General features: G+C 41.5%; 1 protein-coding gene across 2 annotated transcripts in view; it reads right to left on the bottom strand.

The window, feature by feature from the left end:
* Window positions 1-310: 310 nt before the first annotated feature.
* Window positions 311-27,798, bottom strand: part of IQGAP1 (IQ motif containing GTPase activating protein 1) — a 114,073-nt gene continuing 86,585 nt past the window's right edge. For both annotated transcript variants that reach the window (XM_008959859.4, XM_034939424.4), the window contains 15 exons: window positions 25,702-25,857; window positions 25,290-25,453; window positions 24,631-24,855; window positions 20,416-20,556; window positions 20,235-20,319; window positions 18,924-19,156; window positions 18,164-18,296; window positions 16,385-16,487; window positions 15,422-15,557; window positions 14,932-15,019; window positions 10,980-11,192; window positions 9,816-9,982; window positions 7,686-7,808; window positions 5,200-5,308; window positions 311-2,542 (listed from right to left, as the gene is read on the bottom strand). In XM_008959859.4, coding sequence (XP_008958107.2) covers window positions 2,429-2,542; window positions 5,200-5,308; window positions 7,686-7,808; window positions 9,816-9,982; window positions 10,980-11,192; window positions 14,932-15,019; window positions 15,422-15,557; window positions 16,385-16,487; window positions 18,164-18,296; window positions 18,924-19,156; window positions 20,235-20,319; window positions 20,416-20,556; window positions 24,631-24,855; window positions 25,290-25,453; window positions 25,702-25,857 — 2,190 coding nt within the window. In that variant the 3' untranslated portion in view covers window positions 311-2,428. The remainder of the gene's footprint in view (window positions 2,543-5,199; window positions 5,309-7,685; window positions 7,809-9,815; window positions 9,983-10,979; window positions 11,193-14,931; window positions 15,020-15,421; window positions 15,558-16,384; window positions 16,488-18,163; window positions 18,297-18,923; window positions 19,157-20,234; window positions 20,320-20,415; window positions 20,557-24,630; window positions 24,856-25,289; window positions 25,454-25,701; window positions 25,858-27,798) is intronic.

Raw genomic sequence — 27,798 nt, 5'->3', positions numbered from 1 at the left:
TTAAATGCTGTTGCAATTTTAAACTTTCCACCGTTCATCAATCAGAATTAAGTGACATATAATGTTTGCTTCCCGCAACACCCTTCTTTTTATGGTGAAGATAACTTAAGCATATTCATTAAAAAGGCTAAAGTCACACATTCACACATTAAAAGTCACTTTGAGACATTCAGTGATCTGATGGTGGACTTACGTTTTCTCCTTTAAAAGGAAGGGGTTGTCTGCTGTTGTGATTTTAACTGTTACATCTCACTCTAGTCAAGGTGTTTAGCAGGAACTGTTAACAATGAAACTGAGAAAAACACAAACATGAACAAATGACCTTTTATTTCATACAGAGATACAAAGGCAACTGTGTGCAGCAACAATCTGATGGGCAGTTCAAACTCTTGGGAGGAAGTAAATTCATGGTAAATGTCATGATGGCTGGTCGAGGAGAAGGTCAAAGGAGAGAGAGGAGACAGAGAATGCTACAGCTAATAAATAACAGTGATGAGAACTGTGTGGTTTCAACGCCATGAGTTTGTTGGGGCATCCTCTATGCTACTAAAGCCATAATTCTATATCATCATCATCAACATTCTTGAAGCGCATTTTACACTATTCTGCATTAGCAATTGTGTTGAGGGAACTATAAACCTTAAAATTACTGACACATTTTATTAAAGGAGCTGTAAACTCTGCTCATTATTGCCTGTCTTGGATGTGGCCTTTGGGATTCATAGCCTCTTTTAAGGAAACAGGGTTGACACACTTTGGTTGGTCCCAGTTTTTGAGGCAATGCTAGTTGTAATAGCATCATCTTTTAATCTGAGGAAAATGTTTATTTTAAAAAACCTGTCTTCCAAAATACAACAAAAAACAAGGTCTGGGTAGTGGCGAATCCTTCCATGGCACTCCATGCCTCCCTGTGGGCTGTAACCATGCACCTGAGTAAAGAGTCTCATAAAAATACTTCTCCAATGCATTTATAATAGGGACACACTACATAGTTTGTTATTCATTAAAGCAGTTTATTGGCTTAATGTACATCAGTGAATTTTTAAATGCTAAAAATTTATGATAAAAGAATACCGAATCAAAACATCAAAGAAAGAAAATAGAGGCTCAGCAGCATGATTTCAATATATTTTCCTGGAAAAAGTTTTTTTTTTTTTTTTTTTAAAGTGTATGACTTTTTATCCAAGAACAAAAGCTTTCTAAATGCAATGTTTAGACTTTTTTTTTTAAACTAAGCCCAGAAAACTGGGGCTCATAAAATAAAGGCACAATGTGGGCAGCAAGAGAAAAAATGGGAAAAAAATTGGTTTTAATCTCACGTGTAACATAGGTTGGCTGGTTTTGTTTTTGTTTTAGACAATTTAAGGCAGAATTATCTCCCTGCAACACTGCAGATAAATCCTAGTGTTTTAGCTATAAGTTTCAAGAGTTCAGATATACAGATAAACCAATTTAAAAAAAGCTTTTATTCTAAGGCTTTTGATGCATTATATAAATCTTTAAAATTCCTATCACCCACATTTTAAGACATACATCTATACTTTAATAAGGCACTCAAGATATAAAACAGTTTTAAAAACAATGACATTCTACATTAGGGCTAACCCATTCCTCTGCCATAGGGATGGAGTGAATTGTCTCTCTGAATCAAGTCAATCTCTGTGCACCAACACAAACAGGCAGGTGCCTTGACCCATTCTGAATTTATCTGAGTAGCTGAATTTTAGCAATGGGAATCTCCCATCCACTAGTCGGGGAGTTACACAAACAGAATTGCCCAAGTTTGATAATGAAATTTAAAAACATTATCTCCTTTTTTCTAGAAATGCTTCCTTTGAACATGACTGTTACTTCCATTAGCTCCTGTCCATAAAGAAAAACACAATGGAAGATAACCAATGATTCCCCATATCCTTCAGTTTTCCTGATGGGACAGAAATATAAAGGAACTTTATTTTTAAATGACAACCTAATAACTGTTAATAACATGACATTTTAGTTGTGTGTCTTGTATGTATTTATATGTCATTGGTGCTAATAGCTTCCACTTCTAAATGACACACATTTGAATCCTACCATCCCTATTGCTAATTAAACAAACACCAAAGCTTGCAATATAGTAACGCAACCTCTAAGACTGTAACAACACAGAGAAATTTTAGTGGAGTTTCCACTCTTTCCTAAGTAATGGAAGAAAATGAAGAAACCAGAAAGGTCAGACTAAGCCTGAAACACAATTTCACTATGAAAAAAGGGTAACAAATGTCCCATCAGAGCGAGAGGAGTTAAAAATGTGGCATCGGGAGTGTATCAGATTGAGGCGCTGTTGTTGGCTAGGTCTTTGCTTCCAATGAGTAAAGAAGGACCTAGAAAGGAGCTGTGAGGTGCTTCTTTCCTTCATCCTTCTGGGCTGGCAGCAAACGATCAATTACTTCCCGTAGAACTTTTTGTTGAGAAGGAAGATCAGGAGGTTGACATTTACTTTAGCTCTATCAAATAATTTCATGACTGCAACTCCTTCATACTGTAGCTGCAGCAGGTCCTATTAACAAAACAAAACACAACAAAACAAAACATTTTGACAGTTAATCAAGTCTGTGGAACAAGGAAAAAGGACACAATGTAGGGAGGGATCCAGATGGACTGAGGCCTGCCTTGTGTGCCAGATGTGAACTGGGGCGAAAGAAAAGTTCCACGCTAGGCAGCTACCCACTGCACAACCAGCCTGAGAGCTGGAGCAATAGGGCACATTGGCCAAGGGAGGCTTCTGGTTGATTTGGAGTTAGGAAGTCATGTTGTTCATATCAAAATTCATCATACATGGAAAGAAAAAGAAACATGTTCAATTGCCACACACATCTAAGCTTTTTATTTCAGAAGTCACAATGACATTTTCCCATTTCATCCATGTTATGGGTCACTAGTTTTAATAAATCTGGAAAAGGTGAAGCATTTAAACCTATGATGAAATATACTAAGCACGGGGAAATGAGATAAGGCTAGTAATGTCACCTTAATACTATCTGCTAGATTCTTAATTTCTATTCCACATGAGAACACTTTCTATCCCGAAGGCAAGGGGAAAAGAGAGAACTTGATGTTTTATTAGGTGTCTGCCATGTGCTTGGCATTGTGTAAGCACATTACATAGTATCTTTTAAAGTCCTCACAAAAATTTTTATGAGGTGCGATTATTCTAACTTTAAAGATGAGCTACTGAGACTCAGATGTTAAATGACTTGCACAACAGGACAGAGATGGAGGCGGTAAATCCAGATCTGACTGCAATGCTCCCGCTTTTCCTGCTACTTTCACCATTGTCCTGAACAAGTTTAAGAAATCTGAGTGGTCTCACTTCTGAACTTTAGAAGAGTGGTGATGAGAAAGCAAGGGTCAAAAGGCTTGAAAGGACCCCACAAGGCCGGGTGTGGTGGCTCACGCCTGTCATCCCAGCACTTTGGGAGGCCGAGGCAGGCGAATCATGAAGTCAGGAGTTAGAGACCAGCCTGGCCAACATGGTGAAACCCTGTTTCTACTAAAAATACAAAAATTAGCTGGGCGTTGGGCGTGGTGGTGCACGCCTATATTCTCAGCTACTCAGGAGGCTGAGGCAGGAGAATCACTTGAACCCGGGAGGCGGAGGTTGCAGTGAGCCGAGATTGTGCCATTGCACTGCAGCTTGGGCAATAAGAGCGAAACTGTCTCAAAAAAAAAAAAAAAAAATTAGCCGGGCGTGATGGTGTGTGCCTGTAATCCCAGCCACTCAGGAGGCTGAGGCAGGAGAATCACTTGAACCCATGAGGTGGAGGTTGCAGTGAATGGAGAACACGCCACTACACTCCAGTCTGGGAGACAGGGCGAGACTCTGCCCCCCACCTCCAAAAAAAGAAAGGACCCCACAAGTTCAATTATCTGTTGGAAAAATCCTAGCAGCTCCATGAGGGCTGCTGGGACCTGTGCCTAACAGAATACCCCACACCTGGCAGTTACCCCACATTTAATGAATTTGTACATAAATTAATAAATTACCACAGGCAGACTGGTTGGCCTAACATGATTTGGTTAAAAAATTTAAAAATAAAAATACGTTGTGATAACTCCACGTAAATAAAAAATTTTAAATTAAAAAAATAATTTGGTGAAACTGAGGGAATAAGAGGTTCCTTTTCTTTTTTTTTTTTTGATGGAAGTACTTTAGTTAGCTGTGTGCATCACAAAATCATTTCACATTTGTTTAGCTAACATGTTTTAATGGTCTACCGGTCATTGAGAAGGAAACGAAGATGACTAAGAAATGCTACCTGTCCTTAAGGAGTTTATGGCTTTAGCGGGGAGAGGGGAAGTAAGTCAACACCTACTGTAAACAGAGGATGTCTGCAAGGGCTACAGAAGCGAAGGGGAAACCACCTATTATGGCTTGGCTGGGGGAGGCACACCCATGGAAGTACTCCATGGAGGAACAAAAGGGGTGGGGTTGGGAGGCAGGGGAGGGGAGGGAGGGCAGCATGAGCAGAAGCCCAAATGTACATTCACAGGAAGGCACCTGCCCGGGCTGGCAGGGCATGGCTGTGTGAAGCAGTGCAAGAAAGGAGAGAGAAGCAGACTAACCGGTGCCACACACACAAAGCTAAAGGAGTCTGGATGTCACCTAGGAATCCTCTCGATGCCCTGTTATTTTTTAACGCGTAAAAATCAGATATTTCAAAATAAAACTTAGGAATCTTTATGTTACAAAAATGAATTACTCCCGAGTTCTTTTTGGATTTAAGATAGAATTCAGTTTACAAACATAAACTTTACACACACCTTGTCAGAATGCATCTAACTTTTAAGTACCTATATCAAATCAAAATGACAAAAAAGTTTTCAAGCTACTGAGTGGGCTTAGAATTCTGCAGTGTCAGCATGTGTACTTCTGCATTTTGTTCAAGTCCAAGGTGTCAGCTCGATTTAGTGGCAGCACTAAGTGGAAGCTTCAGCTAAATGTTTTCTGAAGATTGACATCTGCAAAAGCTCTCCAGAGCGCACACACCAAACCAGACATGCTGAAACCCTCAGCTTCTTTCCCCCCAGTGTGGAGCCTAGCTCACTGCTGAATGTAGACAGTTTTCCTCAGATGAGTCTCCTCTTTATCTATTTCTCCTACTTGGACAAGAATCTCATCCAGAAAGTTTTTGGTTCCTGCTGGTGCATACCCACCTGATAATGTAACATAAAAGTCTCCATTTGAACTCCCATGAATTTGGCTTTCACTTCGAAGTCTCCAACTTCTTCTGTTGGACTGATTTCAAATATAACATTTTTAAACCTGTTGAAAGATAACATCGTAAGGGTGTGGTTTTTATATTCTCATATAAAACTATTCTGTGAAATGGGGAAAGGAGATGAACCAAGTCTTCAAGAGTGAAAAGGGCTGCAGAAAATACAGGTCAAAAGTACTTCTGCAGCTGAAGCAGCACAGATTGCCAAGCCCAAGTACCATCTGCTCTGGGACTTGGAGAGAGGAATGGCAACCTCTCTCTGCCTGCAGCACTTACATCCTATCAAAGAGGAACCACTGAGGAGTTCCACAAGTGGCGTGTGAAGGGATGACATCATAGGAATTCTCTTCACTTCCACATGGCCAAAAAGGAAACCTAATGATAAAAGGAGAAAACGGAGGACACTGGGGAAGGAGAGGGTGTGCGTGTTTGAATACATGCATGTTTGAGGACTGGGAGAAGTAAATAAACAAAAGGGGGTCCGTATAAAAAGCACCAAGGGAGGAGGTTTTCTAGGAAGAGTGGGTGCTGTGTATATAAGCACACTCAGTACTACCAAAGATCAATTGTTATTATTAAACGTATTTAAGTTATCGCTCATTCACAACATGTTACGTGCCAGGAAATTTTGGGGGGCCAAAAGGAAAAGGTATTATGCAGCCGGGCACAGTGGCTCACATCTGTAATCCCAGCAGTTTGGGAGACCGAGGCGGGCGGATCACGAGGTCAGATCGAGGCCATCCTGGCCAACATGGTGAAACCCCATCTCTATTAAAAATACCAAAATTAGCTGGGCATAGTGGCATGCACCTGCAGTCCCAGCTACTCGGAAGGCTGAGGCAGGAGAATTGATTGAACCCGGGAGGCAGAGGTTGTAGTGAGCTGAGATAGTGCCACTGCAGTCCAGTCTGGTGACAGGGCGAGACTCCGTCTCAAAAAAAAAAAAAAAAAAAAAAAAGGGATTATGCTATTCTCTGGATGATCAAAGTACAGCACCCCAGATTTCCAGAACTCAACTATGGAGCTGCCTTACCTATTACGAACAGGGCTGGAACCATGAAAGATGCAAAAAGGTCACTGAGAGTTAAAGAAGTCACAAAAACCCACGCACTGAAACACACGTGCATCTTATTCAACTGGAACGCCTCACGGGTTATTCCTTAAACATATTTATCTTAAGTGATAAATAATTTTACCAGATTTAGTTGGCTATTTAGTTTCTAAGCCCATAGGAGCAAATTAAAAAGAAGACAGAAAGGCAAATAGAGGTAGGCACTTGAACAGTAGTGGAAAATAATGACCTATAATAATAAATAATAATAACAAAAATAATAAAATAATAATAAAGGCCTGTAATCCCAAAGGAGGCTGAGGTGGGTGAATCACATGAGGTCAGGAGTTTGAGATTAGCCTGGCCAACATGGTGAAACCCCATCTCTACTAAAAATACAAAAACTTAGCGGGGTGTGGTGGTGCATGCCTGTAGTCCCACCTAATTGGGAGGCTGAGGTGGGAGAATTGCTTGAACCTGGGAGGCCAAGGCTGCAGTGAGCTGAGATCGCGCCACTGTACTCTTGGGTGACAGAGAGACCCCGTGAAAAAAAAAAAAAGAAGAAGAAGAAAAAAAAGAAGAAGAAAAAAATATATATGTATTTATATATAAAGTAGTTAAATACATAAGTGGGTGAGTCGTGTATAATCTTTATGTGAATAGAAAAAAATACATTAAAACGATTTCAGTGGTTATCTCTGGCTTGTGGAATTACAGGTGTTTTCTTTTTTATGCTTTACTGTATTTTCAAAGTTTAATAACGAATACATATTATTTTAGAATTAGAAAAATGTAAAAGGTTCTTTTTTTAAAAGTTGTTTTTTTTCCCCCCCAAACAGACAAAAGAAGAGAAAGATCAGTAGCCTGAGGTCACAGGGCTGACTGAGCAGATGCTCAATAAATGCTTGCTAATGACGCTGGGCCCAGGACCTGTGGGAGGATGACGTGTCAGGTCCATGAACCACGTGCAAAGCAAGCTGATACTTCCCAGAAAAGCAAATGAAGATAAGTGCCTGGTTCCTAGCTATAAGTGGAATAAAGCAAACTCCTCTTATTGTTACTCTTAATTTATTCTTGGTTCAGAAACAGAAGAAATCCAAGGAATGGCTTCCTGCTTTAATGAGGAAAAATTAAGATCAGACCCAAAGAAGTGAACATGACCTGAGACAAATGTTCTACAAACAAGGAAAAGAAAAACTCTTTTATGACAAATTAACTCTGAGTATGAGGCCTAATTCTACACATAAAAATAAATAAATACATAAAAAATACTAAAAGTAACCATCCAGAAAAGAGAAATGAAGACAAAAAGGCAAAGATGTGATAAATGTAGAAATAAAAATCAACTTATAAAACAAAAAGCAAAGACTCACTGATTCACTTGCAGGTCCTCAATTTCCAGAAGAACTCCTTTTTCATGTAGTCTTGCTGCTGTATATTTCAGAGAAATCTTTTTGCTTTTCTTTCCTTTCATTTCCCTAGGCTTTTTGGAGACTCTGTAAAAATCACATCATGTCACTTTCTATAAGTAACCATCTACTCTGAATCTTCATCATTGGTAACTGAAGGAAACATGTCAGAAACCAAACTTCCAGACATAAGCATAAGTAACATACCAACTCTAAAATGGCAAACAAATGATAGAATTAGCCTAAGCAATATCTCTGCAAAACAGGGGAAATATTACTAAATTGCTTCTATTTTTAGTTTAAATTATATTTGAGAACACTCCCATGAATTTAACAGTGTCTTAATCCTCCCATGTCCTTCTGGGAACTTAAGTACCTAACAAGTAACTACGAGAGCTTCGTATGCCAGCTGAGGGAATGGTACTGAATCCCAGGAGTGAAGGAGTTACTCTACGCCCCTCAGCTGTGTAGGGAAAAAATTAAAATGTCATCAAATAAATACTTTTTAAAAGCGTTTAAGCCAGCACAGCAATTACAGATGAATGAGAATAAGGAAAAAGAAACAGGTTAGGAGGCTATTAGGATAATCAAGGCAAGAAGTGCTAACTTCAGAAATATGCCCACATTTGCAAAATAACATATGTACAAGAGGTTATTTGCTGCAGAATTTAAAAAATAATAACAAACAACTGGAAACAACTTAAATGTCCATCAATGGAGAACTGCTGAAGTCAATTGTTATATCTATCTGCATAATGGAATAATATGCAGCATTAAAAAAAAATGAGAATCTAGGTCTGTCTGCTTAGAAGGCCTGGAGGCCATGACAAATCTGGCAGTGAACACACCTAGTTCTAGATCTTGGTTGCTAAATACCATTCTTCATTCAAAGAAACCAGGCATGCTTGGAGAAACAGTTCATTCTGGTCCTGGGGAGGGGAAACTACAGGTTGAACATGAAACATCTTGTGTCAGAAAGTCAGGAAGTGCACAAAGAACAATGAAAACACGTCAAAAGCTCACAGGAGTCAGATCTGCAAGCAGGGTTAGGTGGGCCTGTTTTTCATCCCTTCCATCACCCATGCCTGACCCCAGAGAGTCTTCCATGGAAAGAGAGAAACAGAGGACATGCACGAGCCAGGGAAATGGGAAGCAGATATGGCAAAATATTAAAAATGGGTGAATCTAGGTGAAGGGCACATGGGTGCTTATTGTTCTATTCATTCGATCTGAGATTTGAAAACTCTTAAAATAAAAAGTTAGGAATAAATAATAAACTACCCTGCAAGTAAAACCTGCTCTTATCACCCACCTCTCTGGGTTTTCAATTCCCTCCCTGTAACATGGGCATGCTGATAGTTTGTGGCCAGTGCCAAGAAGGCTGGATCAGACTTTCCTCAGCACCCAGGAAAAAAAATCAGAGCCTGTGATCTTGTCCCCAGGAAGTATAGAGAGGAGCAAGGGGATCCAAATTTGTATAATATTCCTTAAGTGATTCTGGGACCAGTAGATGATCTCCTTTCATGATTTTAATTTCTAAGGCCAAGAAGATTTTTTTTTGTTTTTTCCAGAGTCTTGCTCTGTCGCCCAGGCTGGAGTGTAGTGATGCAATCGTGGCTCACTGCAACCTCCATCTCCCAGGTTCAGGTAATTCTCCTGCCTCAGCCTCCCAAGTAGCTGGGACTATAGGTGCGTGCCACCACACCCAGCTAATTTGTATATTTTTAGTAGAGATGGGGTATCACCATGTTGACCAGGCTGGTCTTGAACTCCTGACCTCAAGTGACACACCCGCCTCGGCCTCCCAAAGTGCTGGGATTATAGGTGTGAGCCACCTTGACAGGCCCCAAGAAGATATTTTGCAAAAGGAATACTTAGCGATAAGCATCCATGAAATCCCCCACCCACTATTCACATCATACACTTAAAATGGAATTAGGCAATTACACAAATGATTAGAGGTAAAATAAAAGACTAATGCAATAAATAGATCCAGTGTATTTTAAGTAAAAATTTCCAGTGTCATTTCAGTTGCCTCTGCTTTTTCCTCACTCTAATTCTGACAGTGATTCTTTAAAAAGAAAAAATACTCACTTGCCCTTGCTGGCTAAGTTATCCAAGCAGGTTTTGATATAGCTTTTATAGTAATCCACCTGCTCCCCATAAAAGGTGGCCTTAGAGTTCAGAGCAGCGTATGTCTGTTGCAGTTTCACTAGTTCGGCCTTTCTCCTCTGTCGGTACCTCCGCTGATTCCGAATATCCTGAGACATAATTATTAAAGTTAGAAAAATAACGACAGTTATCATTATCATTTCACACTACAACCCAGCAATGCTTAACTCTGCCTTAAATATGACTACCTACTTTTTTTTTTTTTTTTTTAGACACTCTGTTGCCCAGGCTCGAGTGTGCAGTGATGTTGATGGCTTCTTGTAGCCTCAGCCTCCCAGGCTAAAATGATCCTCCCACCTCAGCCTCCAGAGTAGCCAGGACTTACAGGCACATGCCACCATATCTGGCTAATTAAAAAACTTTTTTTTGTAGAGATAGGGTCTCAAGCGATCCTCCTGCCTTGGACTCAGAAAGTGCTGAGATTCCAGATGTGAGCCACGGTGCCTGACCTAACCATACATTCAACAGGCAGTAATTTGTTTTCACAAATTAACAGAGAAATTCAGATCTCAAATTTTCTTCCCCCATTTGTATCTTCTAGCAGGGAAATGTGTTACATTTAGACTTACACATTTTTAGAATTTACTTGCAAAGCTGGTTTGGACCTCTTAAATATTTTGTTGGGAAAGGGAGAAAAAGAGAACTATAATACATCAACTACCAGTTCTCAGGTGTGCATAATATTATCTTAGTGCAACAGCACAGAACACCTAAACTCTTAGTCCTCACCAAAGCCCCTCGCTTGAGATGATTCATACAAATCAACGATTTAATCAGCTTGATGTGAATTTATATTTCACAGTAATCATGAAAAAGATCTGGAAGAATTCTTTAAGGCTGAAGACAAATTCTTTAAGGTCATAGGCGGCTCCAGTTAAGGTCCTCTCCCTAGTAATTTAGGCCATGGAATAAGCCACCTCAGGTCGGGCAAGGCCCTCATGCTGGAGAGTCAGATATGGTTTCTCATAGAGGAGGGCACTAATTTGCCCATGAACTGAAGCTATGCTGTTATGTGAACAGCTACTGTCTCTCGAGCCTCTCAGCTTTGAACAAGGCCGGGTCCCCTCTGTCCCCCGAATGCAGTACCCTGGCAATGTCGTTGATCAGTTCCTGGTATTTGTTCTTTGGGTCCACGGTTCCAAGCTCTGTTAGCTTCTTTAAACCTGTCTGGATCTTCTCTTTCTTCTCTTGAAGAGTGAGGTTGCTGTCTTCCTTTACAGATTTTGACTTTTTCATCTTGTCAGGTGTTTTGGCATCACGGATAGCACGTCTCTGCATGGCTCTCTGATGTTCTGCTTCCTACAGATGGGAAAAAGAAGTTCTTAGCAAGTTTACCACACTAATCCTAAACTTGAATTTATATAGCACATTTGCACCTGAACTTATACAGTTCTTAAACTCCAACCTCGAAACAGAAGGGAACAAATTCTGCCCCCTGCCAAATGATAGATGAAAAATTGCATGAAGCAGAGGCACATCTCTTTCCACCTAGAAGAGACGATATCTACAAAATCACACAACTGGGCTAGGCGCGGTGGCTCACGCCTGTAATCCCAGCACTTTGGGAGGCCAAGGTAGGCGGATCATGAGGTCAGGAGTTCAAGACCATCCTGACTAACACGGTGAAACCGTCTCTACTAAAAGTACAAAAACAAAATTAGCCGAGCATGGGGCGAGTGCCTGTAGTCCCAGCTACTCAGGAGGCTGAGGCAGGAGAATGGCGTGAACCCAGGAGGTGGAGCTTGCAGTGAGCCAAGATCGCGCCACTGCACTCCAGTCTGGGCGACAGAGCGAGACTCCGTCTCAAAAAAACAAAAAACAAGCAAACAAACAAATCACACAACTGCTTAGGTGCTTAGGGCTTCTTTCCTGGACTCCAGGTACAATCACCGAGACTGGACTCTACTGGCTACAAAGTCATTTTTCTCTACCACATTTTGAGACATGGAAGCCATTTAATTTTATTAAAAACATAGCTGTATAAATGTTATAACTATACTAATACAACAAGACCAGTGCTTAGTAAATCCTTGCTAATTCTTTGTGTCACTTTGTCACAAGGTGGAATCATGCTCGAGCCTTGCCTCTGCTTTCAAACATGCTGCAGACACCACAATCTAACAGGGAAACACCTTCCCTTGATACTGCCATCCTTCATAGTCGCCATCCTTCATAGTCACCGTCCATTGTCTGTCCCTGTCCAACATATGATCTACACTCACTGTTTCGTTCTTTCAGCACTTTCTTCTTTACTGCTCTTATCACCAATTACCATTCCCCTGTCCAAAATCCAAAGCCTTTTCTGTCACCTTGCTCATCTTCTCTGCACTGTCTTCTTGCTCTATGCATGGTTTGGTACTTCTATGTGATCTGTGACCATTTCTCTCTGTTTACTCTCAATACTTCATTGACTGCCTCTGTGTTCACAGATCCTAAATCTTTGTGACCATGGCTCTGGTGCCATATTCTGAGCTGTTTGTACTGGGATGTTTACATTCGGGATGGCTCATAGTTCAAACTTGTAATTCCCCCTAACTGGAGCAATTCCCTTTCCCAATAGTCCCCTTTTTTCTAATGTCAAGACTACTCTGCATCACATAATGTAAACAGCATAAGCTTTGGAGGCAGACAGAACTGGATCCACCTCTGGTTCTGTCACTGCAAGCTGATGATCTTAGCCAGTTAACCTGTAAGGGTCTTGGTTTCCTCATCTGCAAAATAAGGATGAAAAGACTCGACTCATGGGAATATTTTAAGGATTAAATTAAAGAACAGAGGTGAGAGCACCAAACACATACTAGGTTCTCAATAAAGACTGGCTCCTCCTTCCTTATTTCAAATTTCTTTCTAGGTTCAACATGTTTCAAGTATTGGTTTACATGTCCTTACTTGCCTTTCACACATATCTAATCAGTAATCAGTCATAGCAACTGACAGCTGAGACTTCACTGAAAACAATGGTTTCCAAATAGTTCTCTGTGCAGCCTCAAGAGTTTGCCAGAGGCATTACAGAGTCCTATAGGGCTGGATTTCAGATGCCCTATTGCTGGCTATCAGAGTAGCTCCAGAGTAGCAGAGTACCTGCTCTATATACTGGGCTTTTAGCTAAGTTGTCATTTAATGAAACAGATTACCATGCTTAAAATTTGAAAATGAATGACTTGACCTACTTTCCTTACTTGACAAATGAGAACAGAGGTCTATGGCCGGGCGGAGTGGCTCACACCTGTAATCCCAGCACTTTGAGAGGCCACAGTGGGTGGGTCATTTGAGGTCAAGAGTTTGAGACCAGCCTGGCCAACATCGTGAAACCCTATCTCTACTAAAAATACAAAAATTAGCCAGGTGTGGTGGTTCACACCTGTAGTCCAGCTACTCGGGAGGCTGAGGCAGGAGAATCGCGTGAACCCAGGAGGCGGAGGTTGCAGTGAGCCAAGATCATGCCACTCCAGTCCAGCCTGAGTGAGAGTGAGACTCTGTCTCAAATTAAAAAAAAAAAAAAAAAAGAAACAAGGGTCTTAGATACGACATGACTCATCCAACCCTACAAAATGCCAGGACCCAACCATCTGCCCACCCCACTGGACCTTATCACACACCTATATGACTCAACTACATCTGCTCTAATAGCACTGCTGAATTAATTAACTTTTATTAAATGGTCTTCAACCTCACAGAGGCTCTTTATTCCTTATCTCTGCAGTGACAAATTCCCATCTAGTTTGTGAGTTCTAAATAATTTGGTCTCATGTTTTATTTCTCACTACTCACCTCCACCCACAGCTCCATTCTAGACATGTAGTCTAGTCGCATCATGCTCTTCCCTCCTTTGTACCTTTGTTCACATCGCTCTCCTGCCTCGAATGCCCTCTCTTGTCTTACATGCACACCCAAATCCTTTCCACCTTTATACATCTGGCTCCGGTTCCACTTCTTTTAGGAAGCTTCCTAATGCACTGCTTCACTGGCCTCTTTCCTGAAACTTCTCTTATTTTTCAGTCAGTAACATAGTTAATTTTGAAACAGTTCATCACGGTTTCAGGTATATATGTCACATTTCCCCAACAAGCCCATGGGTTCACTGAGTTTAGGAGACACATTCTGTACTTTTCTTCTATCCACCAAGGCATGTAACAGAATTCAAAATATATAATATTCAATAAATTGCAGTGAACCCTACACATTCATGGTTTCAACCAACCCTGAAACTGTTTGAAAAAAAAATACAACAATACAAAATAATACAAATTTTAAAAATACAGTAACAACTATTTACACAGCATTTATATTGTAGTAGGTATTATAAGTAGTCTAGAGATGATTTAAAGTATATGGGAGAATGTAAGTATATGCAAATACTACAACATTTTATTTATTTATTTATTTATTTATTATTTTTTGAGACGGAGTCTCGCTCTGTCGCCCAGGCTGGAGTGCAGTGGTGCGATCTTGGCTCACTGCAAGCTCCGCCTCCCGGGTACATGCCATTCTCCTGCCTCAGCCTCCAGAGTAGCTGGGACTACAGGCATCCACCACCTAGCCTGGCTAATTTTTTGTATTTTTAGTAGAGACGGGGTTTCACGTGTTAGCCAGGATGGTCACAATCTCCTGACCTCGTGATCTACCCACCTCAGCCTCCCAAAGTGCTGGGATTACAGGCGTGAGCCACCATGCCCGGCCAAATACTACACCATTTTATATAAGGGACTTCAACATCTATGGATTTTGGTATTGGCCGGGGGTGGGGAGAATGGGTGCTGGAAAGAATCCCCTGTGGATACCAAGGGATGGATATACGGGACGGACACAATGATTCTGCGTGCAAGTGCCAGTGAGCTTCCTGTCCAAAGGACATCACCTGGACTCAGGAAGCAAAAACTTTCTCAGACGAGCCATAACTACCACTGTCCCCCAGTTACATTCATGCTCACCCCTAGGCTACCAACTGTTATTTGTGTCTCCCCTCCTTTCTCTGACATGCGCCTATAGGGAGAGCTTATCTACCAAACAAAGGAGTATGTTAGACCCTAAATTTTACCTGTTCACTGGTGGCTGGTGTTTCTAGGATTTCAGTCAAGGTCTCTCCTGGCTGGAACCGGATGACATCCACAATTAAACGTTTTGTACTGAAACGAGATGGGGGAAGCATTTAAATATTACCAGTGTTCTAGTTCCTCTCAAGTGGACCGAAGCAGCAGCAGCAGCAGCACAAACAGTACCTCACAGAAGTCCCAAGTGGCAGCTGCCAGTACACAGTACTCAAGGCACAAGGCTTATTTACCCAGCCATTCCATAAGTAGGTACGAGGGTTAGGATTTCCAAGATTTACATTTCACTGTAGCATATTAGCAAAATAAGGCAGATAAGTCCTGTACCAAGTACAATATGCGAGGTGATTGGTGACTGGGATTATGACAAGTATGAGAGGTCAGGATGGTCATTTCAGGTAGGACCCAGCAGGTTCCTCTCCAAAGGCCAAGAAACCTTTAGATTACATTCATTTCATTCTTCCTTCTTTTGATACTCACTTCAGTAAGATGGTTCGAGCATCCATTTCTGCATTCTCATCTCCAGGCACGTCGAACTTGTTGGTCAGGGTGAGAGACACTTCCGTCTTAGCCAGTGCCTCCTTATTTGGGTCATTTAAATTGCCAGAGCTTTCCCCTGAAGTTTTGGGAGGGTGGAAAGAGTCAGCGTAATAAAGAGAGGAGATATTGGGGGGAAATAATACAAATATAAGATGATGCAAGTCTAAGATAATACTTGAATCACCTAACACATACAGTGTGACGAGAACAACTTTTACTGAGAAATAAAATGTTATGCCAAATGATAAAGGCAAGGGATCCATAACAACTCCATAATGTTTGAGAAATCATTTCAACACTACAATATCACAATTCTCTCTGAAAACATTCTTTCTGGCTGGGTGCAGTGGCTCAGTCCTGCAATCCCAGCACTTTGGAAGGCTAAAGGAGGAGGATGGCTTGAGGCCAGGAGTTCGAGACCAGCCTGGGCAACATAGTGAGACCCCCATCTCTATTAAAAAAAAAAAAAAAAACTCAGGAGGATCACTTGAGCCTAGGAATTTGAGGCTGCAGTGAGCTATGACTGCACCACTGTACTTCAGCCTGGGCAACAGAGGGAGACCCTGTCTCATAACAAACAAACAAAAAAATTCTTTCCTTTAGAGGACTTTTAATTTATGTATCTGCAATTTTTTTTAAAAAAAAACACAAGCTGGCAGTATGTATCTGCGTTTAAAATGATCTTTTCCTCTGACTCCAGTTCCTTATAGATATTGATCACATCTGGGCTTTTGTTGTTGTTGTTGTTGTTTTCTCTCTTATGAAACTATCAGGATCACATCTATTTTATTTCTCAATGTATATCCAGAGTTTGGTATAGTGCAAAAAACAGAGGAGGTGACAATTACAACACTTTTCTGTCACATTCCCTTTTGATCTTCCAGGCAAAAGTTAGAACTCTACCTATCAGGGACTCGATGGTGGGCACCTCGCCGAGGTCGTCCAGCAGCTCGTGGATTGGATCATTGTGCTCCGGAGCAATGGCATCCTGGTGATCCAACAGGAGCTGCAAACACCAATGATCAACTCCATTTATACATTCAACTCTTCAGCCCGTCCCTCCCTAGAATGTCTAACAATGATCTGCACAAAGAGGTTCCAACAAAGTTCCTATATTCAAAGAAACAACAAGCAAATCCTCAGCAAACTAACCCAAATAAACAATATGATATATAAGGCACCACACCAGGCTCTGTTGAATGACTTATGTTATGATATAAGAAGAGGAAATGCTGGTATTCTCTTAACCTCATGGCCATAAAGGATTCAAATGTGCCCTGTTTGAGAAAGAACACTGGCTGGGTGCAGTGGCTCACGTCTGTAATTCTAGCATTTTGGGAAGCCAAGGCGGGTGGATCACCTGAGGTCAGGAGTTCAAGACCAGCCTGGACAACATGATGAAACCCTGTCTCTACTAAAAATACAAAAATTAGCTGGGCGTGCTGGTGCATGCCTGTAATCCCAGCTACTAGGGAGGCTGATGCAGAAGAATTGCTTGAACCCAGTAGGTGGAGGTTGCAGTGAGCCAAGATTGCGCCATTGCACTCCAGCCTGAGTGACAGAGCAAGACTCCATCTCAAAAAACAAAACAAAACAAACAAACACAAAAAACCCACAAAACATTGAAACTCAAAGTTCAATACCCAAAGTCATCAATGTACCCTACTGCCAGTTCAAATAAGTCACGTGCACGCTTTTACTTAATGTTTCCAGTGTATGACATGATTTAATTCAGAGAAAAGTATACCAAATCAATGTTATAATTATTGTAGGGGCACTCAACAAAGTCTTCAAGGTGCCATTATCCCCAGTGATGCCCTCAGAAATGACAGTAACCTGAAATTTCATTTACATTTTTACATATGTCCTTGTTCCTGTTTTACATGTCCATGTCCCCAGAGGGGAAAAAATGATTTGAAAAATCTGAAGAAACATGGAGCTCCAGCTTCCAAGGGAAAAATCCACTCCAAGGCTACACAGAGAAAGCTAGTATTCTAGATCATGTTAGAAAAATAACGCAGAGAGCTAGGGTAAAAAGAAAGCAGAGTAAAAGCACTATTTTATTAAGGCAATAGATAAATTTAGTGGGATTTTGATTCAGTAGGCCTGGGGCGGTGTCCAGGAAACTTCATTTTTAACTATCAGCCCATAGGATTCTGATGCAGGTGGCCTGGGAAGACCTTTTAGAAACTTAGCAGTAGATACTGTTAAGAATAACAAGCAAAAGGCCAGGCGTGGTGGCTCACGCCTGTAATCCCAGCACTTTTGGGGGCCGAGGTGGGCAGATCATGAGGTCAGGATATCGACACCATGCTGGCTAACACAGTGAAACCCCGTCTCTACCAAAAGTTCAAAAAATTTAGCCAGGCACGGTGGCGGGTGCCTGTAGTCCCAGCTACTCGGGAGGCTGAGGCAGGAGAATGGTGTGAACCCAGGAGGTGGAGCTTGCAGTGAGCCGAGATCGCGCCACTGCACTCCAGCCTGGGCGACACAGTGAGACTCTGTCTCAAAAAATAAATAAATAAACAAAAAAGAATAACAAGCAAAAAAAGAGACATCAAGGAGATGCATTGTCAGTTAGATTACAGGAAGGTTAGACACCTGGCTACCAGAGATGATAAGCAGCAGCCAGGGATAATAATTAAGGACAATGAAATTAAGTAATTAAAGAAAAATACTTACAGTGTGGGTGTTGATGATTTCACCAATGGAAATGTAGATTACTGGTTTGGTGAGGGTTACTAAATCAGAGTACTCATCCACATTAAATTTATCCTGAAGCTCTGGGACATCACAAGCAGTTTGGAAAAACCGTCTGAAATAAGCACAGGAGGCAGCCCCCGAAAAAGGGACATACACATGAAGTTGGCAAGAGGACATTTCACAAACCTCTCACACAATGAGTGCAAACAGAAGCCAGTCAACAGTTACTTCAAGAGAAAGTGCTGTGTGTTTGCTGTGCTTGACAACCTTGGGATAGTGGTTCGAATAACTTCTTTCTCCACCTAGTTTGTAGTTTTAGTTTTACCCATAAGAACCATTGCACCATGACTTAAAAGTTTCCAGACACCATTAGGAGAACAAATTCTATCTCTAAGACAGTGCTCTGAAGCACTGAATTCAAAACTAGATGTTAATTTACAAAAATTAAAAGCATTCTCCAATTCTTCTCTGATTACAAGGTAACATGTACTAAATGCATAATCATCATTATTTTTATGTTAACTACTATCTATTTCATAAGTGTTAACTACTATCTATTTCATATGAAAATTCTCTTCAAAGTAAATGGATCATCTTCTGGAATCCTGGGCACATCAAACATGTCTTCTACAATATGGCAGTCCGGGGAAAGTGAGAGGTGGTTTTTAATCTTATTTTTCCCCTCAACAATAAAAATACATCCACAGACTCTCTTAAGCACTTGTGCCTTTCCCCTTACCTGAATTTCTGGTAGGACTGGGAAAGATATTCATTAATGATGCTTAAGTGGGCATTATCTCCCAGAAACATCTTATTGGAAGCAGCATGCTGAAGCATTTTTGCAATGGAGCCCAGATTTCGGCGTTGGTCTGTGGTAAGCTGGCCTCCTGCTGACAGGTCAATGATGTCAAAGGCATCAGGAGCAACAATGGCTGGATTCATGTATCGATAATAAAGCAAGTTACCAATAATCTGGAACAGACGAAACAGAAAGATGGGTATTAAAAGACATACCGCCAAGGAAGCCATAAATGACTTTGCTAGCAAAGAAAAGCAGAAAATGCAGTCCTATGAGGAAAAAATAAATAAAAAATACATATACACATGCATGCATGCACATATACACACTCTCTCTCATGGCCTGGAACTAAATGAAATATCCCTTTGTTCAATACAGGAAAACAATGAGAACAGAACTGAAAACTACTGCCAGTAGTTAATGAAAGAGCAGATTCAGAAGGTAAAAATGACACACTTAAAGTCTGTTATTAAGTATTTCAGGGCATCTTTTGTTCACATATCATGGTAGCAAATAAGGCTGCTGTCACCCACATGCACTTTGTACTTTCATGTAGATGGGCTTTCCTTATAAAAAGCTAACAAACATAGCTAAATTCCTTAACATGACCCAATCAGCACAGAGTAACCCCACCTCCCAACATTCTCATGCTGCAGACTTCAAAGGCCAAGTTCATGCCTCTGAAATTAAATTCACTTAACACACATCTCTTCCACAGAAGAATTCAGGGACAGTCACAGCATTTCCCCTAGAGTTTCATTCAGAAGAAATAAAATTAATTCACCTGAACAGAAAGTCTAGAATCGAGGCCTCACTGTAGGAAAGCACAGAACTAGGAGAGAGAAGAAAAAAGCATTCAGATTAAAAAAAAAAGAAAAGAGAAGAGCATAGCTGAGTAAGAAAGAGTTATCAGCAACAGCCTTAGCAGAAACAATTGTGCCTGCTACTATTCGCCAGGTCACCAGCAGAGGGAACAATACTACAGCGAAAAGATAGGACTCAAAGAAACTCATCTGAAAACAGGAAAAATCCATCTTTCTACTTGTTTGATGTTTGTGTGCCAAACTATAGGAAGTGTTTCATCCTAAGAGAGGTACCATTTACCAATTACAATTGCTTTCAAAAGCTCACAATCAATGGTAAGCTACTGCCAGAACCTACACTTAGGCAGTTAGTAATGATCTATGGTCAGCCCTGGTTTTATTGCTTTGTCCTCAAAGGGCAGGAGTCTGCCGGCTATGAGATTCTTACCTTCAGCAGCTCATCCTCACCAGCATCAGGGAACTTCTCATGCAACGAGTCCTTCAGCACTTTGGCAATGAAGCGCATCCCATAACTGCGGGATGGACAAAACTTAGTGAGAAGGGCCAAGGAGCAGAAAGGCACTTAGTGCTGGGTTCTACTGGGGGTCATGACATCTGATGGCACTCACGGGATTTTGTCCACAGAGCTGACAATGGCTGAGAGAAACTTGTCTGTCACAGCCCGCATGTTCCTGATGGAGCTGTCTAGCCGTGTCTTCACTTCTTCATGAGCTAGCGCCTGCTCAGGGGTCACATCATAGGGCAGTTTGCTGGGAAGACAGAAATTATACCCAACTATGTTAGACTAACAGCCAGGAACAGCCTGAAGCAAGTGTCTTATCTTTCATAAACTATAAGACCCAGAAATATTAGATAGCTTAAGCTCATCCTCACAGGGCTGGTAAGTGATAAGTCTAGAATCTGAACGCAGGTTTTTAACTGTGAATCAGGTGCCTGAATTGTGTGCCAGGCACAATAACAGGCACTTGGGAATAAAAGTTATACAAGACATGACACCTTCTCTTCAGTCTTTTACAGTCTGGTGGGAGCGACACACAAACAGATGATTATAAACCTATTGTGCTGTAAATCAGTTCACCAAAAGTGCTACAGGACCATAGGGAAAGGGCTTCAACTCAGAATGGAAAAAGCAAGGAAAGCTTCCAAAAGGAAGGGATGCTTGAACTCAGGAAAAAAGGAGAGGAAGAGTCTTCTAGGAAGGAAGGGGAGACAGGAGAAATGACAGTGGAAAAGCAGACAGGGAGCAGGCCATGACAGACCCCGTATATGATACTGACAAATCTGGACTTTGTTAGAAACCAGAAGGAGGTCTTCAAAGATAGGAGTGCTATGCCAGGCACAGCAGCACATGCTAGCATTCCCAGCTACTAGGAAGGCTGAGGTGGGAGGACTGCTTGAGCAAGACCTTGTCTTTAAAAAAAAAAAAAAAGAGGCAGAGAGAGCTTTGGTACACACAGAAGGGGAAGAGAAGGCAATGTGACCACAAAGGCAGAGGCTGGAACCACACAGCCACAAGGTGAGGGATGTCAACAGTCACCACAAGCTCTAAGAGTCAAGAAACAGAGTTTCCACTAGAGCCTCTGCAGGGAGCGTGGCTCTTCCAGCACCTCGACTTCATGATAATGGTTTCAAATTTCTGGCCTCCACAATTGTGAGACCATGACTTTCGGTTGTTTTAAGCCACCCAATTTGAGGTGATTTGTTATGGCAGCCTTAGAAAATACAAGTAGAGGCTGGGTGTGGTGGCTCACGCCTGTCATCCTAGCACTTTGGGAGGCCGAGGCGGGTGGATCACCTGAGGTCAGGAGTTTGAGACCAGCCTGGCCAACATGGAGAAACCCCATCTTTACTATAAATACAAAAATTAGCCAGGCGTTGTGGCGCATGCCTGTAATCCCAGCTATTCGGGAGGCTGAGGCAGCAGAATCGCTTGAACCAGGGAGGCAGAGGTTGCAGTGAGCTGAGATTACACCATTGCACTCCAGCCTGACCAACAGAACGAGACTCTGTCTCAACCACAACAACAAAAAGAAAAATACAAGTAGATAGGGATACCCCTCTTCATTTGTCATAGCATGGCTAAATTAAAATTGGTAGACTATGAACACAAAAATTCTGCAAAAATCAACAGAAACATTCTATGAGAAATAAATAAATACATGGAACTTAACAATAAAGAATATTGTATATTTTATTATTTATATGAGTTTTAAAAGTAGTAACCAGCAAGGGAATCAATATGCTAAAAAACGTTGGTGATAGAACAGAACATTAACTTTGAGATTTTAGGAAAGAACATTCCCAAGAGGTGACAAGATTCCAGTTTGCTACGTGTATGGTGGCTGAAGTAAAAGAAGAAAGCTAAGGGACCTGTGATGCTTACCTGCAGGACAGATCCCCACCACACCACCATCCCTCACAGTCACTGGTATCTTAAAAAGAGTTCAAATCAATTTCCTTTTTTTTTTTTTTTTTTTTTTTTAGATATGGGGTCTACGTTGCCCAGGCAGTGCTCAAACTCCTGGGCTCAAGCAATCTTCCTGTCTTGGCCTCCTGAGCAACTGGGACTACCGGTGCATGCCACCATGCCTGGCTCAATTTCCATTTTATGAAAGGCAAAATAAGACACCAGTTTCTTATAGGTACCCACAAGAAAACCAATCCTGAAATGTCCAGCGGGCTTTGGATCTGAAAATGACTGACTCATGGACCATCAGAGGAAATAACTGAGAAGCCCGGAGCCAGTGTACATGGGGCTATCGGCAAGGAATGCCCTGGGTTGCAGGCAAAACTTCCCAGACAAGTATTGCACTTGGCCGACCACATTCCTGGATGTGGGCCTCAGGTATGCAGGCAAAAAAATTAAAAAGACTTTTGCAATGATCTGAGTCCTGATAACAGACCTACATGGTACTGAGAACCAATCAGATGCCAAATGATTCCTAATAAGGAAACGCCCTTTCTTTCTTTTTTTGTCAACCAGGATGGAGTGCAGTGGCGCCATCAAGGCACACTGCAGCCTCAACCTCCCATGCTCAACCGATCCTCCTGCCTCAGCCTCTGGAATAGCTGGAACTACAGGTGTGCACAACCACACCCAGCTAATTTTTTTTTTTTTTTTTTTAAGTAGGGACAAGGTATCCCTATGTTGCCCAGGCTGGTCTCAAACTCCTGAGCTCAAGCAATCCTCCCACCTCAGCCTCCCAAAGAGCTGGGATTACAGGCGTAAGCTACCATGCCTGGTGAGATAAGCCCTTTCAAGGAGTCAGCAGAATGTTCCGTTCTCCACCCAGCGTAAAACTCCCTGTTTGCCTGGCATCCGGGTACATGGAAAGTAGAATGAAGAATAGTGTTATTCAAAGTGTGGACCAGTGCCAGTCTACAAACTGATCAAAGACAAGATAAAGACAATGAGTCAGAATGTAAATCAATACATTGCTTCCTTCATTAAGAAAATCTTGCTATGAAAAAAAAAGTATCAGTTGAACTAAACAGTGTGCACAGATGATTTTCCATTACTGGTGTGCAAACCACACTTTGAATAGCAATGGTGTGGACAGCTGCTACTCCACCTATGCCCAGAGAGCTTCATGTATGATCTAACTCTACTCCACAACAAGAAAAAACCACAACAGACCATGCTGCTCACACCTCCATCTCCCACCCCTCTGGGTCCTCACCCAAGACAAATAAAACCAGAAACGTTTTGGCATTCTGAACTCCCTTTTCCCAGCATTACCAATATTTGATTGGCACACTTTTGCTTTAGATAAATGAATGTTGGTGGTTACGCTATGGCCCTGGCTCAGCTATCTCCTGTAATACGTTAATTTAATTAGCCCAACTCACGATATTTCAGGGAAGCTCACTCCACACCATTTTCTTTTTCCTTTAATGAAACACAGTGATCTCACCCAATCTATATGAACCTTCTCATTCAACTGTATCCCTAGTTATGCCAGGGTCCATTTAAGTCCTACACCCTCCAGCTTAGAGTGTTCAGACATAAACACTCTGCACCTAGCTCTTAGTAAGGCTGGGTTCATCTTAGCTTTAGGGCCTCAGCTAAATGAAATTTTATCTCCAGGGATAGGCTTTCCCTAACCACCTTATGTTAGCTCCCTCTTATAAAGTCTCCATTAAAGAACCGTACATAAAACTTCATAAAACTTTCTTCAATGTTCAATTATGCTTTTATTTTTATGTACCTGGTTGGTGTCTCTTCCACCCAATGAACTATGAAGAGAGGGCAGGAAGCATGTCTGTTTCACTCATTATTGCATTACTGTACACATCTCTAACACAATGCCTGGCACATAGTTAATACTCAATAAATATTTGCTAAATAAGTGAATTTATTACTAGGTCAACAACTTAGAAAGCACAGTTTTCTAAAGAAAAACTATTTGAGGCTGGGTGTGGTGGCTCACAGCTGTAATCACAGCACTTTGGGAGGCCGAGGTAGATGGATTGCCTGAGGTCAGGAGTTCGAGACCAGTCTGGCCAACATGGTGAAACCCTGTCTTACTAAAAATACAAAAATCAGACAGGTGTGGTAGCGTGCAACTGTAATCCCAGCTACTCGGGAGGCTGGGACATGAGAATCGCTTAGACCTGGGAGGTGGAGGCTGCAGTGAGCTGAGATTATGCCACTGTACTCCAGCCTGGACGACAAGAGTGAAACTCTGTCTAAAAAAAAAAAAAAAAAAAAAAAAGAAAAGAAAAACTATTTGAACTAATATTAGTTTATAAATAAAGAGAGGGGAAAAAAGAGGGAAAGACTATAACAACATGAAAGAAAAGTGTCATTATGGTTAACATACCTTGCCTCTCCTGTCTGAGACTCCATCTGATTAACCCAAGATTTGTAAATATCCACAGGGTCAGTTTTGATGTTGAGAGATTTGTCATCCATAATTTCCTTCACGACTGGGGCCAAGATCTGTCTCAGGGCATTCTGGCCACGGGCACCACGGTTGAAACTTACAACCATTTTAATAACCGTAGGATTTCCTGTCACAATCTCTTGAATCTGATCTACCTTCGACCTATAAAACATCAGATAAAAATTTAAACTTGTCACAAAACCCATCAACTTAAAAGATCCTTCCTGCTTAAAGATCCTATCTCCCTGAAACAGTTTCTCTCGAAACATTCCCCGGCACTCACAGAACGTTCCTGCAGCTGCACGCTCAATCGTGGTCATGATTGGGTCTGCTACTAGATAAAAATGTGAAATCTTTCTGTTCAGATTACTTTTTGAAATTATACCTTAATACAGAATGTTCCTAAAGTTAATTTATCCCTTCCCTAGAAGCAGCACGATTTTATATCAGTTATTTAAAAATTAGATGCTTCTTTAGAGTAAGTATTTTTCATAAATTAATTGAGATCAAGAAAAGATCAGGAAGGCATGAATCTCAAACTGGGAGCCCCTCTGATAGTGGGAAGGGGCCTGTGCCCTGAGGAAATCTGTTCATACTTGATTTCCTCTTGGAGTGCTGTCTTAAAGAGCCGCAGGAGCAGGTACTCCTCTCGCTGGTTGGACGCGTAGTTGTAGAGTGTGAAGATTACAGAGTCCATGAACTTGGTGGACTTGTTCTGGGGCATCTGAAAAATTAGCTTGGCCAGATAGGTGGGATTGGTCTGAAATAAAACCAAGGGATAAGTCATTTGTAGGTAATATAAAGGCTGGCAAGATATATTCAATTATTTAAAATTGAAGGACTACAATACATATGAGAAAAAAGATTAATAAATTAACATGTTAAAGTGCCCGTCACTCACCCCTCGGTGGAAGTCAAAAATACTTCCAGAGAGATCGATGGTAAAGCTTTCTTGTGGAAAAATAAATTCACTAAATTTTTATAACACGGATTCCAGGAGCCACTTACTTGCAATAAATAAAACAGGTGCTGGTAAGCTTCCAACTTCTCTCTCTTCTCCTTGCTCAAAGCCTTGAGACCTCCCTTCTGTTTATTTATCATCATCATATCAGACAACTGTTCCTTATTTTTTTTGGTAAGTTTTTTACTGTGGGAAACCACATCCTATAAACAAAAACCAATAAATAGATCAGAAAGCTTTCAAAGATGAACCTCTGGGCATTGAGGAAAGGTTTTGTAGCACGTGCAAACTCACATGAAGGTCTACTGCACTGGCAGATTCCCACTGAATATTTAAAAACCACTACACTTTATCCTGTTTTCAGTACACCAGTCAAATCCATTCCTATGTTCCAACAAAGAATCTGAGCCATAAGAATGTCCACTGAATTGGGAAACCAACTTCCAGCAGTCTATTATAAAAATAAGTCTTAAATACAATAAAAGCTACATATATATTGAAACATTAATTGCAATGTTATTTATAATAAACGCTTGGAAAACAACCTAAATGTCAAATACTAGGGGAAAAAGAGGTAAATCATAGTATATCTTCTAAAAATCTATTATGCTACTGTTAAAAATAATATTTATGGCTGGGTGCAGCGGCTTACACCTGTAATCCCAGCACTTTGGGAGGCTGAGGCAGGAGGATCACCTGAGCCCAGGAGTTTGAGACCAGCCTGGGCAATACAAAGATACTCTATCTCTTATAAAAATATAATTTGCCAGACGTGGTGGCATGCACCTGTCGTCCTAGCTACTTGAGAGGCTGAAGTGGGAGAATCACTTGAGCCTAGGAGGTCGAGGTTGCAGTGAGTCATGATCATGCCACTGCACTCCAGCCTGGGGTACAGAGGGAAACTCTGTTTCAAAAAAATAAAAAATAAAAAAAAATTATGACTACTTATCATAGGGAAAGAGTCTTATCCTTTAATATGAAGTAAGAATGTAAGATACAAAATGACTGGGGTAGGTGAAATTAGGAAAAGACATTTATCTTCTTTTCTCTATCAAAATTTTGTCAATTAAGTTGTTTTATGTCTTAAATAATTTTTATTTTTATTTTTATTTTTTTGGAGATAGAGTTTCACTCTGTCACCCAGTCCGGAGTGCAGTCATGCAATCTTGGCTCACTGCAACCTCTGCCTCCCAGGTTCAAGCGATTCTTCCACCTCAGCCTCCTGAGTAGCTAAAATTACAGGCATGTACTACCATGTCCAGCTAATTTTTTTAAATTTTTAGTAGAGACAGGGTTTCACCATGTTGGCCTGGCTGGTCTCAAACTCCTGGCTTCAAGTGATCCGCCCTTCTCGGCCTCCCAAAGTGCTGGGATTATAGGTGTGAGCCATCATGCCTGACCTGTCTTACATAACTTTTTTAAAAGCTTATGATGGCCGGGCATGGTGGCTCATGTTTGTAATCCCAGCACTTTGGGAAGCCAAGGTGAGTGGATCAATCACTTGAGGCCAGGAGCTCCAGACCAGCCTGGCCAACATGGTGAAACCCCCGTCTCTACTAAAAATGCAAAAAAGCCGGGTGTCGTGGCTCACGCCTGTAATCCCAGCACTTTGGGAGGCTGAGGCGGGTGGATCACCCGAGGTCAGGACTTCAAGACCAGCCTGGTCAACATGGCGAAACGCCATCTCCAGTAAAAATACAAAAATTACCAGGGTGTAGTGGCATGCGCCTGTAATCCCAGCTACTTGGGAGGCTGAGGCAGGAGAATCGCTGAACCTGCGAGGCAGAGGTTGCAGTGAGCCGAGATCACGCCACTGCACTCCAGCCTGAGCGACAAGAGGGAAACTCCATCAGCAAAAAAAAAAAAAAAAAAAAAAGCCAAAAACCAAAAAACATTAGCCAAGTATAGTGTCACGTGCCTGTAACCCCAGATACTTAGGAGGCTGAGGGAGGAGAATTGCTTGAACCTGGGAGGCAGAGGTTGCAGTGAGCTGAGATCACATCGCACTACAACCTGGGCAACAGAGTGAGACTCAGTCAAAAGAAAAAAAAAAAGCTCTTATGGCAGTAGCTGAGAAGAAAGTCAGCCTCCACCCTCCTCACCAGTCAGAAAGGGGAATGCAGGGGTTACAAAGCAGGATGAAC

The sequence above is a fragment of the Pan paniscus genome, chromosome 16 (assembly GCF_029289425.2).
Source record: "Pan paniscus chromosome 16, NHGRI_mPanPan1-v2.0_pri, whole genome shotgun sequence".
In the NCBI taxonomy this organism is placed as follows: Eukaryota; Metazoa; Chordata; class Mammalia; order Primates; family Hominidae; genus Pan; species Pan paniscus.
The sequence above is the reverse complement of the archived record's forward strand: the minus strand, read 5'-3'. Positions and strand labels throughout refer to the sequence as shown.